At 58.9% G+C, this 16,480-nt stretch overlaps 1 protein-coding gene across 6 annotated transcripts; it reads left to right on the top strand.

Annotated features, from left to right (window-relative positions):
• Positions 1–4,555: 4,555 nt before the first annotated feature.
• Positions 4,556–16,352, top strand: FNDC4 (fibronectin type III domain containing 4). 6 transcript variants are annotated; one of them, XM_065632799.1, is made up of 6 exons: positions 4,556–4,717; positions 10,067–10,182; positions 10,677–10,881; positions 11,810–11,899; positions 13,158–13,291; positions 14,762–16,352. In XM_065632799.1, exons 1-6 carry the CDS (start codon positions 4,645–4,647, stop codon positions 14,795–14,797), a joined length of 654 nt encoding a protein of 217 aa, XP_065488871.1. In that variant the 5' UTR covers positions 4,556–4,644; the 3' UTR covers positions 14,798–16,352. The 6 variants fall into 6 exon arrangements, with proteins under 6 accessions (XP_065488871.1, XP_065488872.1, XP_065488873.1 ...); XM_065632800.1 differs by having other exon boundaries at positions 14,765–16,352; XM_065632801.1 differs by having other exon boundaries at positions 13,180–13,291.
• Positions 16,353–16,480: the final 128 nt, after the last annotated feature.

Genomic DNA, 16,480 nt, shown 5'->3' on the forward strand with positions numbered 1-16,480 from the left:
AAATTGTTTTTCACATGGCATATAATTGCATAGCAGAAGTCCTGACTTTACAATACCCTGTGATAATCAAGAGTATAAATGTCTGTTCTTGGTCAGCACTGAATTCCCCAAAATCAGTCATGCAGCAGATGGTAAAAAACCACCATCACCAAACGAAGAAAAAAGGATCGGGAATTACTAATGATTAGCAGAGGGGCTTTCCACATTTCATAAAGTTCATGAAGTGTCAAATGGTTGATATCCACCACCTGCTGATGGATCTGAGCCCATTCTTGGCTGAAAGCAGTAGGAGATTTTCCTGTAGCAGCTTTATAGAAAATATCTGTGATTTGATATCCACTTGCCCTTCTCTATTATAATTACAAGGAACCAATTAGTTAATTCCACCTCCGTGGGAGGGAAATAAGTTACAGCAGCCGGCACGTGGATGCGGCTGAATTGATGTGAATGAACCTTCACAACACACCTTGGACATTATCTCCCAGTGAACAGCAGACAGAAAAGCACCAATTCAGAGCAGCAGCTACGGTGGCTTCGGAGAGCGCGCGTGGTCAGCAGCCACGGGACCAGCCGGGCGATGGAGTCTGGAGTGCGGGCGCGGAGCGGGCACGTCACCCTCCCCAGCCCTCGCTAGGCCAGCCTGCAGCTGGCTGAGGACAGCGCTCACCTGGAAAGGGCTGCCCATGCCACAGCAGCAGCTGCTGGCTGTCTCCACAGCATAATCGGGTCACATCTGGCCATGGGGGCTCTGCAGCAGGGAGCTGGAGCAGCCAGGATTCCAGCCTGGGCAGCACCATCCTGACACTCTTTGGAGGCAGACACAGGCAGAACAGACTTGTGATGTCAGGGAGAGAATGTGGGACATGGAGACTTGCACAGACATTCATAAACTTGGTGTCTCTTGGGGAAATACTTGCACGAGTGTTTCATCCAGGAAGGGAACAGTCACAGAGGTCCAGGACCCCCAGGTCAGGACCCAGCTATTGCGGGTCATGCAATGTTAATTCCTTCCATAAATCCGTGAACGCCCACCTCACGCTAGTTCAAAGCTGACAAATGCTTAGATTAGGGACACAAAATCCATGCATGTGGGTTTCATTTCATCAATAAAATATACATGCTACAATGTATGGGCAGTTTCTGAACAAGCATACCATAAATCTCAGACCTTCCCAGCTCCCAGGGCCACAGACATAGACACAGAGGTGAATTCCTGATGCGCTGGGAACCCTTGCTGATGTGTTCAGTATTGGGCAGAGAAAGATGACAGCGGAGTGTTGTTGTGCAGGTACAGGAGGCTCCTGCGCCATGGGTAGAGCATTCCTCGCTGCCAGCACCTCTCTGAGAGCCTCACATTTGCCTCGGTGACGGCCAAAACTAAAGACTGATGGTGAGTGTATTCGGGGCCTCTCTGGGAAATGCTCTGCTTGCTGAAGGAGCCTCCTGCAGCCCGTGTGCCGGGCAGGGTGCACGGGGCAGGGAGCCGTCACACGGGTGCGACACACGGCACTCAAGCAGCCAGTGTGGCACATGCTCCTTGTCCACACGCAGCGTTTGCTCGCGGACCAGCTTATGCTGGCAACCAGGGGCACAGCACGTGGCGAACACAGACGGGAGGGGTGGCTGGTGGGCAGAGCGCCCGGGGGCGCAGGGCAGGGGGACTCACAAGGGCAGCAGCGGGAGAACAGGAGGGAACTGAGGCAGACTGGGGCTGTGGGGCCTGCAGCCCAGCTTGCAGAGGCAAGGATGGGATCTCGAGCCTGCTGCTGGATTTCCCCACTGAATTCCAAGTACAAGGCATATAATCCAGTTTAGATGTATTAGTTCCTGATTTGTGATTGCAAATTGAATTTTGCCTGGCCAAAATCCCGAACACTCAAATGATAATAAAACATGTGTGGAGAGTTTTCACTCTTGGTATTTATTATTTATAGACTCAACCCACATATGCAAATGCTCTCTTCTGCTCCCAGAGCAGCGGGTGCTTCCCCCCGAGCGGTCACAGGCTCTTCCCCGGAGCAGCACACAGGGGTGGCACGGTGCTGGTGTTTGCTGAGTTCCCAGCACTGCCCGCAGGGGCACGGCACGGCCTTTGCTGTGCCCAGGACAACTGATCTGTGGGTGTATGGAGCCTGCAGATGCCACTCAGCCAACAGTGGTGGCCAAGGGTGGTCAGATATAAACCTCCACTGATCACAGCATGATTCCCATCCTGTGAGAGCAATAGGGTTGCAGCCTGGAGCATATGGAAAGGACACAGACACCTAATCCCTTGAGAGTGGCTTTGATGGATGCAGGATAAACTGTGCCGCAGTGCTAACCGACACCCATTTCTGCTGTCAAAGAACAGCATTACCCACTGATACCTAATACCTACAGTGCTGAGCCTTCCAAATAACATCTTGTAAAATCTGACATGTCATCTTCATTGACCACACCTGTGCAGGCTAGAGCAATGTTGGGCAAGCCAGGGAGCAAATGAGTAACTACTGCAGCTGTGCAATCTGAACGGAAGGGATCTGGACCATGCAACTGATTGATAAGCAATAAGACAGCATGTCAGTGTTCAGGATTGTGCTCCAAAAGCTGCGAGACCTGCTGCTTATGTGTAGAAAGAACATACCGAGAAGTGTCCCACAGAGCATGCAAATGTGTAGCAGGAAGCAAAGTCATGGTGCTGATAACAATTAGAGCTGAAGTAACAGCTTACTGTGCAGGTAAAATAACCAATCCATTAAAATGCAAACAAGACAAATTATAGAAGTCAATTACCAATAGAAAAATGCATGGTATGAAGTGAAGGCAATGACTGAGTGTATGGGAGGAAGGACCTGACTTAGAGCTGCGGTACGACCAGAAGCTGTTTGACACCAGCACACACACCTGTGCCTGCTGCTCCCCGGGCTGCCTGGGCAGAGGAACCTGCGCTACAGAGCATGCAGTAACACAGAGCTGGAATCCTTGGCTGCCAAAAAACGCCGTGGAGTAGTCAATATTAACACCAACCATCAGGTTAACAGGCAGTTCTGCAATAACCAAGTGTGAATCAGGGCACAACTGCAGTGACCAAGTGAGAATGGGTTTTGCAGAGAAGGGACAACTGGCAATCTGCTCCTCTAAAACCTCATGCAGTCACAGACTCACAGCTGACAGCTCTACCACTGGCTTTCCTTGAAATTCCCTCCCCAGCATGCAGATGGAGAGAAAAGGAGCCTACCAGCAGGACTCTGCTGGGAAAGCAAGATGAGACTTACCTTCATCCCAGCCACTGTTGACTGCAGCAGCAATGAAGCTCAGCATGGGGAGCATGTAATCTCCTGATCCACCAAAAGCACCTGAAAAGCAGCATTGAACAACCTAGGCAAGGCCAAAAGACCACCCAATCTGCCACAGAGCTGCAAAGTTAACCTAGGTCCTGCCAGACTTCCATTTCTGTTCAGCTTGAGCTTGTGTCTTGCACACTAACCCCGCAGATTAAATCCTCCCCATGGCAACGGCACTACCCTGGCCTTCCACGGCTTTCCCCAAAGCACAGACCAGTTCTCCCGTAACTATGAAAGACCTCCTGAAGTGAGCAGGAAAGAATTTTAGGGGCCATAGTGCATTGAACTATGCATGCACGCGGCCACACATCCACAAGCACACATCAATGCACCTTCGCTGCAGGCCGACTGTGCCCAGGGCTTGGTCTAGCTGCTGTTTGGCTCCAGCTGTGCTACACAGCCAGGACAACACAGGCTGCAGCGAAGGACATCAGCTGGACAGTGAGGACCCTCAGGAGTCCCCATGTCTGCCCAAAGTCACAGCAAGGCTGAGCCACCTCAGCAGCCCCTTGAATCCAAGGGAGCTCATCAATTGAGCTTGGCTCCTCCTGCCAGTCTGCACCTGTGCCAAAGGCTCAGCATTGCGGTGGCTGTGTTGTGGAGCAACGAAACCCCTGAAACCCTGGGAGTTTGTGGAGGGGCTGCAGCAGGACAGTGTGAGCACCAGGTGTCCGTGTATAACAACAGACGAGTGAACACCCCGTGTGAGGGAAGACTGCACGGGGAGAGTGGGCGCTGGTGGTTACTGGGGCACCGCATGCTGGGGTACTGATGGGTATTGGGGCACCACATGCTACTGATGGTTATTGGGGCACCGCATGCTGGGGTACTGATGGGTATTGGGGCACCGCATGGTGGTTACTGGGGAGCGGGACAGGGAGCAGCGCTGGTGGTTATGGGGGTGCAGGACGAGGCGGGGGCAGCACTGCGGTTTGGGGAAACAGCTGGGGTGTGGCACTGGTGATTTGGGGGTACGGCTCGGGGGGTGACGCTGGTGATTTTGGGCGTCCGGTTCGGGGGAGATGCTGGTGATTTGGGGGGTCCGGCTCGGGGGAGATGCTGGTGATTTGGGGGGTCCGGCTCGGGGGCGGCGCCGGCCGTTCCGGAGTCCGGCTGGGAGGCGGTGCCGGGGCCGTTGCGCTGCCGGAGTCGCGGCGGCGGCGCTCGGGGGGCGGAGCGGCGGGGGAGGTCCGGGCCGCCGTTCCGCCCCCCCGCGCTGCGGCCGGGGCTCGGCCCCGCTCCGTCCCGCGGCGCAGGGAGCCGGGCCGCTGCCAGGGCTGCCGCCCGGGCCGGGGCCGCAGTCCGGGCGCCCCGCGCCGGCATGGCCCGCTTCGCGGCGTTCCTCAACCCCGTCCTGCTGCTCTTCAGCTGCGACCTCTGCCTCGTGCGAGCCAGTAAGTGCGGCCGCGCCGTGCCGAGGGGCTCCGCTCGCTGCCGCGGGCCCGGCGGCCGCCCCGCTCCCGGGCACTCGCGCTGCCGCCTGCGGTGCGGCCGGGCGGGGGTCGGTGCCGGGCGGGGGTCGGTGCCGGGCGCCGTCCGGGTCGTTGCACCGCCGTTCGCTGCGCCCCGGCACGGGCCGCCGTGCGCCGGACCCTGCTGTGGGCTGCGGCCCCTCGCCAGACCCTCCCGCCGACCGCCCCCGCTCCGGCCATGGCCTCGGCCGCGACCCCGCGGGGACCCGGCCCTGCCCGCTCCGGCCCCCGGGCACCCGCGGGCTGCCCCCGGCCCCAGCCAGCCGTGCCTTGGCCGTGTCGTGTCCCCTCCCCGTGGGAGGGCGTGCGGCCCTCGGTGGGCACCGGGCTCTCCCGGGGGCACCTGCCGTCGCCGCAGCGGCTCCGGCTCCCGAAGCCTCCGGCTCCCGGCGAGGCAGCGGGGACATGCGGGCTGTCCTTGTCCCCGTGCAGCGGGGCCGCCCGGCCCCGTCCTTGCCGCTCACATGAGCAGCGAGTCCCTGCAGCGAGTGCTGCGGGCGGGCTGCTCCGTGCTGCGGGCTCCGTGCGCGGGCTCCGTGCTGCGGGCGGGCTGCTCCGTGCCGCGGGCTCCGTGCCGCGGGCTCCATGCCGCGGGCCGGGCTGCTCCGTGCTGCGGGCTCCGTGCCGCGGGCTCCGTGCCGCGGGCCGGGCTGCTCCGTGCTGCGGGCTCCGTGCTGCGGGCTCCGTGCTGCGGGCTCCGTGCTGCGGGCTCCGTGCTGCGGGCGGGCTGCTCCTGCGAGCTGCTCCCTGGCTGACAGGGCTCCTGCCGCCTCGCCCCGGGCTGGTGTTTGCCAAGACGCCGAGGTCTGTCGGCTCCCAGGGTACCAGTGTCCTCTCTTCCCTTGACCAGTCTGTGTGACCCTGCATCGGTAGCAGCCGTCTGCTATTTGCCCCTTGTCACGTCACTGATGTATTAAATTGAACTGCGAGTATCAGACCTGTTCTGATCTGTTCTGCCATGTTTTCCATCTCCTTGCGAAAGATATGCTCCAGGGCCTGATGGATTCGGGAAGAAATGCAGTCAGGGTTGTTAAAAAGGGGCCACTTATTTTTAGATGTGCAGTCTGATGCCTACCTCTCCACCGCAGAGATAAGTTGGGCAAACATCTGGGTGCCCTTGAGCAGCAGCATCAAGGGCACAGGCCGAGGGGCAGCTGAGTCCCTCTCTGGAGTCCCAGCAGGATGGGGAGGGTGCGGTGGAGCTGCGCCCCATCCCCGTGAGCACCATACCTGCCAGCTTCACTCTTGAGGGGCATCTCTAACCCACAAGGGCAGGTTGTGTGACAGATGTAGCGCGGTGCCCGGCTGCCCGCGGGTCAGCCCTGCATGCTGCCCGGCCTCCCTGCAGTGCTCCCGGCTCCAGCACCCCCAGCCAGTTCTTCTCACCTCTTCAGCTGGCCTGAAAAGAACGCACTGCTGTGCTGGCAGGACAAACAGTGCGCCAGGCCTTAAGTAAGTGATTGCTCTTTCTGCGGTCGTGCCCATTTCTTAGTATGGCTTTAATCAAAAGCGAAGCTGGGTAACTTATAAATGATGCAGAATTATTAGCAATTAGTGCATTGAGCAGGGCTTAACTGTGGCATGCTTTTCCCAGAGAGCCCAGCAGGATGTTGGAGCATCTTGGCTTTACGGGGATGTTTTAGTATTTGGCTTCAGGCATATGGTTTTTTGAGCTCTTGCATTCACAGACCTTTATGGCAACAGCTCTGGCATGAAACTGCTCTGATCTCAGCTGCAGAGTGGGCTGGAGAATGTTAGGCTTAATGTGGGGCTCATACACAAAGCTCTCTGTGGTGTGAGCTGTCCTTTGGAGGTCTTGGCATAATGACTGTCAGTGAGGTCCTATCTTGTATATCCTTGGGATTAAATATTCCCCCGTGTTTCTAGGGTGAACTCCTCTAGTTTTGACTTCTGAAACTTCTTGTCCTGTCTCTTCCTGCTAGATGTGAAAATACCCTGTGCTCAGAAATGTCTTTTCTGCAGTTTGCTGAACTGCAAACTGACAAAGGGACACTCATTTTCCAGTGAAGAGCTGCAGCCTGGACACCTTCAGGTCCCACTGTCACGCAGGCTGGGATCTGCTTGCCTGGAGCCTGCACGGAGTATGTGTGCGATGTGCAAGGTCTGAAGCAGTGACTGGCCATGTGCGTGTGGCTCTGCTGTGCCCCCGTGACCTCTCACCCTCCCCTCACTCCCTTAGGGACATTTGGGGGTTGGCGCTGGGTGTCGTAGCAGATCCTGCTGTCTTGGAGTACGCTGTCTGTGCAGTTTGATGCCAGGGGTTTATCCCCCCAGGATGTTCCTGCACGGGGCCTGTGCAAGCTCTGGCCAAGTACAGTCCAGGCAGTTTTGTCAGCCGATGTGGACCCAGCAGCAGGGCTCGTGGATCAGTCCGGTGCCTTTGTTCTCAAATCACAGCGTGACTCAGCCCCAGGGCCGTGTCTCAGCATCCCCATCCTGAAAACCTGGGCTGGGCCAGGCTGGGCTCCTTGCAGAGGCCCGGAAGATTCTTGTGCAGGGCAGAGAGCCTGCTGCAAGCTCCATCCACAGACTTCTGTGTCGCAGAGATGTCAGACCTCGGCTTTAATTTCCTCACATACACGTAAAGGTTGGAAAGTCCAACTGCCCCCTTTGGGCGTGTTCAGACCTCATTCTGTTAGATGTAAAAAGCTACCTAACTTATGACGGTAGATGCATCTTGTGAAGCACCAGGTCCTGTTGTTGTCCTGAAGCCAGCTGGCAGGGTCTGGTCACATCCACAGCACCAAGCTCATGAGTTCTGAAGAGAGGAGCACATCAGTGCGACCTCTGAGGAGTGGTTCATGGCTCAGGCTGGGCCATGCCCAGGAGGGGTTTGGGCACATACCGCTTGTTCAGACCAAAGCATTTCCCAGGCCCAGTCTCCACCACTGGATTCCTGGGCCGTTCCTGACCTCCTTACATTTGCTAGCATAGTGGTGGCCTTGGACAGCTGTTCTTACGCCTGACGGGCAGCAGAAACATCGCAGTCCCCCCCACACTTTGAAATGCTTCTGCCTGGTGTTTTGCAACTGACAGGGTGCTGCCTGCAGCTCTGCTGGTAGTGCTGCACCGAACCTGTGGAAAACCAGGCACACCTGTGGGGAGCTCAGCCCCTGCACGCACAGAACTGGGGCTGCAGCTTTGTTCGACCTCCTTTGTTGTTGGCTTGTGGGAGCCCAGGGTTTGCAGACAGGGACATGGCTCAGGGGCTCCCTCTCACAAGTCAGTAATGAACCAGATTCCCACAGGCAAAACTCTAAGGAGACACACTCTTCATGGGATAAAGGATGTTTGAGTGTACCTTTGAATCCTTTCTGGTTTTCCAGCCCGCTGTTCTGAAAGAGGAGGCGCAGCATCCTGCGATGTCCTTGTTCCTGCTGTCTTCAGTGACTGCCTCTTGGTGAGACAGGCTGGGGATGTGCTCAGCCCTGGTGTCTCTCTGAGAACATGTTTTCTGGGGTCTGTGGGTGACCCTCCTATCTGTCTTAATTGCCTGTGGCAGACCACAAACCTGCATTTCTCAGAGTGGGAATCACAGCCTTTCCCTGGTTCGATCTGGAGCTGGATATATTCAAATGTGAATAAACGCATTGAAGTAGTGGTCTGCAGAAATTACCTGTCCTTGTCACTCTGTGGTTGTTGTTGGTGTTATGGTTGTCTTTTTTCTTGTTCTCAGGTGCCCTCTGGGGCTCTTTTTCTGTCTATATAAATCAGAGGTTTGAACTTGTGCTACACAAGCAGCTTGTAGGACACTGTCTTGTTTACAGGGAGAGAGGACACATGAACAGCAGCCTCAGTGTCTGTCTTCATGCGCTCCCGTGTCTAATTTCCAGACTAAATCTGATTTTTTGTGCAGGCCTGTGTACCTGTGTAGGACCCTGCCATGCTCTTAGTGCTGTGAAATCTGGAGATGGTGATGGTGCAGACATGGGTGAATCGGGCCAGCTTTCTGAAGGACAGCAACGCTGCGCGCTGCTGCCAGCGCTGCAGCCGCTGGCACTGCAAGGCTGAGACGTCAGCTCTGCCTTCTGCAGTGGGCTTTCCTCCCCACCCTGGCGTAGGGAGCGATGCCAGGCAGATGAGATGGCCAGATTGAGTTGCATAGTGTGTTTATTCCAAGCTGCCCCATTTTTCTGTCACAGTTGATATATAAATACTGTGTCTGGGTTGCTTCCTACACAGTTCTGGGTGGTGTGCCAGGCATTCGTGATGTGCACATCCGCAGGGCAGCCCCAGAGCTTAGAGGAGCCTGATTTTGCCACCACAGCCATGGTTGAAGAACTGCATCAATGTAGGATTTGTTTGGATTTTCTGGACCCTACAGAAACGTGGGACTTCCCTGCCCAGAATCCGCTCTGTGCCCAGGCCGGGCAGGCGTGTTGTGGTACCAGGCAGCTCTGCTGCTGCTCGTGCTGGAGCTGATGAGGGAAACTTTCCAAGGGATGACAATCAGAGCTGCGGGGAAGGTCCCTCAGGTCTGCAAGCAGGCGTCCTCGTGCAGAGCTCTTGTGAATATCGTTCTGACAGCAGGGTCTCTGCAGTACTCTGGGACAGCCTGCAGGGACTCCTCTTTTCATGTGATTTTGTGCTGCAGGGACTGGTTAAATTGCCGTGATAGTCTCTTAAACTCTCATTTTTTGCTCAGGACAGGCCTCCATGCATTTCCCTTTTTGTTGTCTGCAAGGTGGAAGGAGCCTACTGGGGGCCCTTCGTGTCTTTAGCTGGGTCTGGCGGTCTGGGCACGTGGTCAGCATCGCTAATCCCTTTTACGCGGAACAGGTATTGTGAGCAATGGGCTGTGTCTGCTGCTGCGAGCCCTGCAGAGAGGAGCCAGGGAGGTGCCTCGTGAGCTCGCCCTCGTTCCCGCTGCAGGACGCTGCGGAGGGCGAGGTGTGCGTGAGCACGTCTCACCGGCACCGCGCGGGGTCCTGGCCCGCGAGCCGAGGCTGCCAGAGCCAGCGGCTGCCACGGGGGAGCCGCACGGGCAGGGAGCAGCTCTGGCCCGCACCCCGCAGCGGCGGCGGCCCCGGGAGCACTGTGCCCTGCGTGTGCCGCTGGCTCCGCCGTGTGCCACCCGCTCCTGGGGGCGCATTCCCCGGAGGAGCTGCTCCCGGCAGCCCTGACCGCTGTGCTGCCGTGGGCAGGTGCTGGAGAGGTCCCGTGGTGGCGTGCAGGGGCCAGTGCCTGTTCTGAGACATCTTCTTTTGCCTCTTTCTTGTGCCTTGCCTCGGTCCACCCCGGCTCACCCAGACAGGCCACCGTCCCCTGTCAACGTGACTGTGACGCAGCTGAAGGCAAACTCTGCCACAGTCTCCTGGGACGTCCCAGAAGGAGACGTGGTCATCGGCTATGCCATCTTACAGCAGGTACCAGGCTCTGCCCCCAGGGGGCCGGGGACCCTCTCGCTGCTCGCCAGCATGCTCCTGTGCCATCCCTTTGCCGCAGTCTGCAGCTGCCTGAGGACGCCTCTGCTGTTCAGCAGCCCGTGCCAGAGCGCCCTGGCCGAGCCATCCATCTGGTGGGAGGCTGCAGGCCGTGCGTTGTGCTGGGGTAGCTGTCCCTCCAGTGGCTTCTCTGTGATTTCTCTGGATAAGGATGGTGCTTCAGCCGTGACGTGACCCCTCTTTGCTTGCCTTGCTCCACCTGCGCAGCCCCAGATGACGGCGGGTTCTCCAGGGGAGCGCGTGGCGCTCGGGCCCGCAGGGGTGCTGCACACAGAGCGCGGGCCAGCCTGGCGCAGCCCGGCGGGGGTGGTTGCCCGGGAAGGGAGGGGCGAGGGCACAGTGCCCAGCACAGCCCTGCAGACGGGGTCTGTGCCCGGAGGGAGCAGCTCCCGGGTGACAGCTCCTCACTCCGGCAGCGGCAGGACGGACAGATGCAGCGCTTCATCCGGGAGGTGAACACCACCAACCGCGCCTGTGTGCTGTGGGACTTGGCGGAGGATGCTGACTACATCATCCAGGTGCAGAGCATCGGCCTGTACGGGGAGAGCCAGGCCAGTAAGCGTGTCCACTTCCGAACCCTGAAGGAGACCGACCGCCTCCCTTCCAACAGCTCCAACCAAGGTGAGGCAGCTCCTCCAGCTCGCCGGTGCTGCTGGCAGGGCCGCGGCCGCGGTGTCCGCGGCACAGGGCAGGGGTCCAGCAGCCAGCGAGGAAGGCGCTGCCCTGAGCAGCGGATGCTTGGGACACACAGGGTCGTAACAGGGAGCAGGGTGGTACAGGCTGCTGTTGTGTCCGCTGTGTCCACAATAATGTCCCCAAGCCCTGGCTCGCAGCCCTCCCATCCCAGGCCTTGGCACCCTATTCAGCTAAGCAGGCTGTGGCCAGGACAGCTGCGGTGGGCTGCTCAGCTGCTGCCCGTAGGAAGCAAATATTGAGCAGGCTCTTGGATCTCCCAGCCTGCAGACTACCAAAGGACAAGTGGCAGAGGCCCGTAGTCTCCTTTCCTGCTCATGTCCGTGTTGTGCCTTCTGGCCTTGGGGTTTGCCTGCATGCTGGTCCATGAGAGACGATCCAAGAATCCAGGAGAGGTGATTCCCACAGGGGTCCACTGGACACGGGAGTCTGTCTCCAGCACTAGCCATAGGAGGGGGACTTGAGAAGAGTCTAACAGGGCAAGCACATGGGTTAGTTTCCTCGGAGCTTTTGTGTTCAGCTCAGGGCCTTCCTAACCTGCCCTGGTCCCTACATAGGAAGTAACCTCTGCGATTACTCCTGTGCATTGTGCAGTCCCTACTGGAACCCAAACGAGCTGTTAGGATCCCTCACTGCCTGTGGTAGCCAGGATGGTTTATCTGACATAGGAAAGCCACAGTCTGAGTGTCCTCCCCCCGCCAAGATGCCATCCCACACCCATCCTTGTCTGGGCAGGATGGGCCTCTCTCTTCTGGAGCCCCTTCTCAGATCCTTGGGTGTTGCTGGTCCTGACCTGGGTTCTGGTGGGAGGGTGTCTGCTGCCAGCCCTGCCTGGGTTCTCTTCTCTTCTCTGCAGGTGACATCACCATGGAAGGGCTGGACAAAGACAGGCAGCTGCAGACAGGCGAGATCATCATCATCGTGGCTGTGCTGCTCATGTGGGCAGGTGAGTGCCGCAGGCAGCGCCCTGGCAGGCTGGGGCAGAGGTGCAGTCCAGGGTCCATGAAGAGGATGAGGCTCGAGAGAGTGCAGAGGCATGTTGGTGTGGGTCTGGCATCCTTTCCAGTAAGTCCATTGAGTCTCTGTAGGAGCATGAGCCAGTGGGATAAGAGGAACAGCCACAGCCAGTGTCAGCAGTGGTGGCCTGGAGCGTGTGGGCTGGCTGTGCTGGGAGAGCAGGGGCAGTGTGGGACTCAGGCAATACAGAACTCCAGGTGGGAGCATCCCAGCTGACATCAACTGTCGTAACTTGGGCCTTCGCTGGCTCGTCTGACATCAGACAACATTGCTGCAGTGGCTGGCAGCAGCCGCACGTCAATCTGCTAAAGCTGTGAGATGGGTGGTTTGTTCCGTACAGCGCCTGGTCAGAGCAGTGCTCTAGCAAACAGCAGGGTGCCTGGGAGCCAGGGAGCCTCGGAGAGAACAGTCAGCTCCTGCCTGGTCACGTGCAGCTGCTGTGAATGGCAAGTCGTTTGTCCCCCACTCCCTTGCCAGTAAATGTGGATCTTTTAGTGGCATCTTGCAGGAATCTCTCCTTGTCCTGGCCTTGAATCCTTTCCTAGTGCACTGGAAGAAAATACAAGATGTCAGCTGCTAGCCTGCAGCTTGTGCAGGTCGGTGTGCCAGAGTGCCAGCAGGGAGCAGGCAGGTCCAGCCTGCGGGGGCTGTGATGAGGCGCTGTGCTCTGAATGGGTCCAGCACATCTAATGATTACAGTTCAAACACGGGTCCAGAGTCCTGCATCCAGGGTCCCACGCTACAGGACGTGTCCTGCGTGAGATGGGTGCTGTAAAACCGTGACCCTACAGTCAGTTTGCAAGACAGGACAAAGCCAAGGGCTGGATTTTGTCGGGTCGCAAGTGCTGGACCAGTGAGTTGGTGCTTTGCTGGAGGAACTCAAACCCGCTCGGCTGCTCGCTGACCTCGAGGACTGTCCTTCTCTGGGTGCCTCAACATCTGCCTTTGGCCTCAGAACCCCGAGCCCTGGGCACCGAGCATGTGCCCTGATGGCTTCAGCCACATCTGTGTCTTGTCTGCCCGAGGAGACCGGCCTGGCCACATGTGCAGAGGCGCCAGGGTGGTCTGGGCTGTCACTGGGGGGGTGTGGGGCACCAGCACCCCAGGGTGCCCTGGGCCTGGCTGCTCTCCGGGTGTGGGGAGGGGCGGGGGTGTGAGGGAGGCCTTCATCCCCTCTCTCTCGGCAGCGGTGATTGCCCTCTTCTGCAGACAGTATGACATCATCAAGGACAACGACTCCAACAACAACAAGGAAAAGACAAAGCCGTCCTCGGAGCACAGCACGCCAGAGCGGCCGAGCGGGGGGCTGCTGCGCAGCAAGGTGCGTGGGGAGGGCTGGCACGTGCTGTCTGCTGCGGCTCGCTGCCCGGGCAGGCTCTGGCTCTCTCCAGAGAGAGAAACACCTCAGCTCAGGCTCTCACCATAAAAACTGGGGGGTTCTAGGGTGCAGCGAGCCCTGGTCTCTCTGGGGCAGTGTGTGTGCCCCGTGGGTGGCTGCAGGAGGAACACTGAAAGAGATGGCAGGATGTATCAACTGGGACGGCTCCTGCATTGCAGGGTGGTACCTGTCCTCTCGCTTCGCCATGCCCCTCCAAGGATGCACCTCTTCTGCTTCCCCATTACTCCTTGCCCAAAAGATCCCTCCTCTTGGATCCCTGCTCCAAACTGACCCTGCTGATGTAGGGCTGCCAAGACAGGTGCAAAGGCCTATTTCTGCTGCTTGAAAAGTTCACCTGTACAGGGCTGAGGCACCTCAGTTTGTCTTTTTGCATTCACCATGCTCTTGGCATGCTTGCAGGTGACAGCACTGCAAGTTTATTCTTTCAGTCCATAATTATAAAGCTGGGAACAAGGTATAAGAAAGAAAAAGCTCTGCCATTTGCTTCTCCTCCTGGCTTCAGAGCCAAGCTGCTGTGAAGTAGCGGACAATGGTGCAGCTCTTGATCTGAGCCCTGTTATGAAGTGTGGTCGTGGGGACACTCACCTCCTGTCTTGCTGAGCTACAAAACAAATATGCAGCAGCCAGGCCCCCTTCCCAGCACCTTCTCTGAATTCACCGATCGGCTGTGCTCTTCAATGAGCATGTTCCTTTTAGTGTAAAGTACTTGCTTCTGCTTGCAACAGTTTTTGAGAAAATGTACCTTGCCACATGCAGCCTTTAGTTCCCTTGGCACACACCAGAGCTGCCGTGAGGGACATGGCACGGATGTGGCACTCGGCAGGCCCCATCTGCCCCTCCACACTGGTCATGTCATGCTTTGTAGATTCTCTGCCCCATGGCAGACATACCCCCTTGCTTACCTTTTCTGCTCTGACCCTGCACCTGCCTCCTGTCCACGGGCATCAGGCGTAGTGTGGCTACCACTGGGAACCAGGCAGGAGCCACCAGACATCTGCAAGTCCTGAAGGCGGAAGAGTGTGGGGCAGGTTCACCCAGGAGTCCTGGGGCACAGCAGTGGGCAGAGGCTTCCTGGGGAGGCAAGTGTGTGGCCGAAGGGACTCACCTGGCAAGGGGCACCAGGCGACGCAGCTGAGCCACCTGAACCTTTCTGCCAGGAGGGCGCGTCAGTGGAGAGGGCTGTGGCCTCGGGGCTGGCTCCCTTGGTGTCCCAAGGGAGATGCTGAAGCCAGGGCGCTGCTGCAGCTCATGGCACCTCAGCTCGGGGCGGAGGGCTCAGCTCAGCCCTTCTGCAGCGAGGTCTGCTGGTCTGGGTGCCTCCCCAGGAGGCTGGGGCTCTGCAGCCCAGGGGCTTAGCAAAGCAGGGTTTAAAAGCAGGTTTTTCTCTCTTAGAAGAAGTCTCCCTCAGTCAACATAATCGAGGTGTAAGCGCAGCACCAGCTCCGTGTCTGGGGTCCTGGGCGGCCTGCCGGAGCCGAAGCAGGCCTTGGAAGAGGAGGCAGCACCAGGCGCCCAGCCTGGAACTCTGCATGCGAAGATCCGCGTATCAGAACTTAACGCTTTCCCGAGGGCGCCTGTCCGGGGATGTGCATGGAGCCGGCTCCCGGCTGTGCATGCAGCGTGCAGCCCTGCCTGTCCCGCACGCCTGGCCCCGCTCCTGCTGCTGCGGAGCACGGAGCTGAGAAAGGCCGGGGGGCCGCACCGCCAGCCCGGGGGGCAAGTCGAGGGGAGCAGAGGGGCTGGGGCTTGCGGGGAGGCAGCACCGGCTCGGCCCAGGCCCGGGTGCAGCCTGGGGATGCCGCTCCGCGGCCGGCAGGCAGCCTGGAGCAGAGCTCGCTCTCGGCTGCTGTGGCTGGGCTCGGAGGGCAGGAGCTGCTCCCCGTTTCGCCCCGAGACCGAGAGGATGGGGCAATGCAGGCGTTTGCCCCAGCGCTGCTAGGGAGGTTGTGGCTGGGTGTCAGAGGGTTTGTCTGTGGGGTGGTAGAGTGGATCTCTGCTGAATGGGGCTGCGCTGTGCCCCGTCATTGCTGTGTAGGGGCTCCAGGGCCTCACCCCGCTGCAGCGGACAAAGACACAGCTGGGCGCGAGGAGCTCGTGCTGCCGCGGTGCCCGGCCGAAGCGCAGGGCGTGCAGCCGGGGCAGGAGCGCTGCCAGCAGCCGTTCAGCGGGCGGTGTGACCCCCCGGAGCTGCGGGAGCAGGCGGCGTTGCTGGTCCCTGGTAGGGCTCAGTTCTGTTGCATTCAAGCTGTTTGTGGGGAGCGGCCGAGCACCCTGTGTGCAGCACGGTGTCCGTGCTGCCCTAGGTGAGGTGCTGAGGCCCAGGAGGGTGTGCGCGGCAGAGCTCATCACTGCTCTCGGGACGACCCTGCTGTGACAGCGTCACATGCTGCTCCTGGCTCCTGTCTTGCGGGGCTATGGTTGCTGCTGTTTCTGGGGCTGGTCCCATGGCCTGCACGAGGCTGGCTGCTGGAACACAAACCTGTTGGAAAGGGCTGGCCCTGAGCGCCCAGAGCTGCTGTTGTGTGCCCAGCCAGCCTGCTCATGCGAGGCAGTGAGCCGCCGGCCACGCTGGGGCAGGTGCAGCGCTGCTGGACTGTGCTCGTCTGCTGCCCGGAGTCTGGAGGCAGAAATGTCTCTACTGGGTATCTGCTCTGCCCTGTGTCCCAGGCTGGGGCACGTGTCCTCTTGCCAGTAGCAGGAGGGAACAGGGACATGAGGGGAGGGTCTCCGCTGCTGAGATGGCAGCTGCTGCTCTCCCTCCGTGCTCTGCTCTGCAGCCTCTCACTGAGCCGGGGTGCTGGCTCTGCAGCCCTGGACTCCAGCATCACAGGATCCAGCGTCTTCCAGGAATAAACCACCCAGTAAAGCACTTTCAGGACTCTTCCTTCCAGGCGCTGCTCAGCTCCTGCTGCAGGACTACGTGGGGAAGGGGCAGAATAAGCAACTCCCCGTGGCGAGGTCTTCTCAATAAAAGCATCCTGGCTCAAAGGCAGCATTGTTCCTGTGGTGTTGCAGGTCTCTGTGTGTGCGTGCACCAGCACTCCTTAGAAGGAGACCTGTTCTTGCATGCTGTGCAGGAGCTACAGGTGCTTAAGGTCTCCCGCCCACCTC

The sequence above is a fragment of the Caloenas nicobarica genome, chromosome 3 (genome assembly GCF_036013445.1).
Source record: "Caloenas nicobarica isolate bCalNic1 chromosome 3, bCalNic1.hap1, whole genome shotgun sequence".
Classification (NCBI taxonomy): domain Eukaryota; kingdom Metazoa; phylum Chordata; class Aves; order Columbiformes; family Columbidae; genus Caloenas; species Caloenas nicobarica.

Coding starts and splice junctions, on each gene's coding strand:
- FNDC4 (XM_065632797.1), top strand. CDS start 4,645: ATGGCCCGCTTCGCGGCGTTCCTCAACCCCGTCCTGCTGCTCTTCAGC. Junction 11,900..13,179: donor TGTGCTGCTCATGTGGGCAG/GTGAGTGCCGCA, acceptor CCTCTTCTGCAG/ACAGTATGACATCATCAAGG. Junction 13,292..13,413: donor GGGGGCTGCTGCGCAGCAAG/GTGCGTGGGGAG, acceptor GGGGGGTTCTAG/GGTGCAGCGAGCCCTGGTCT.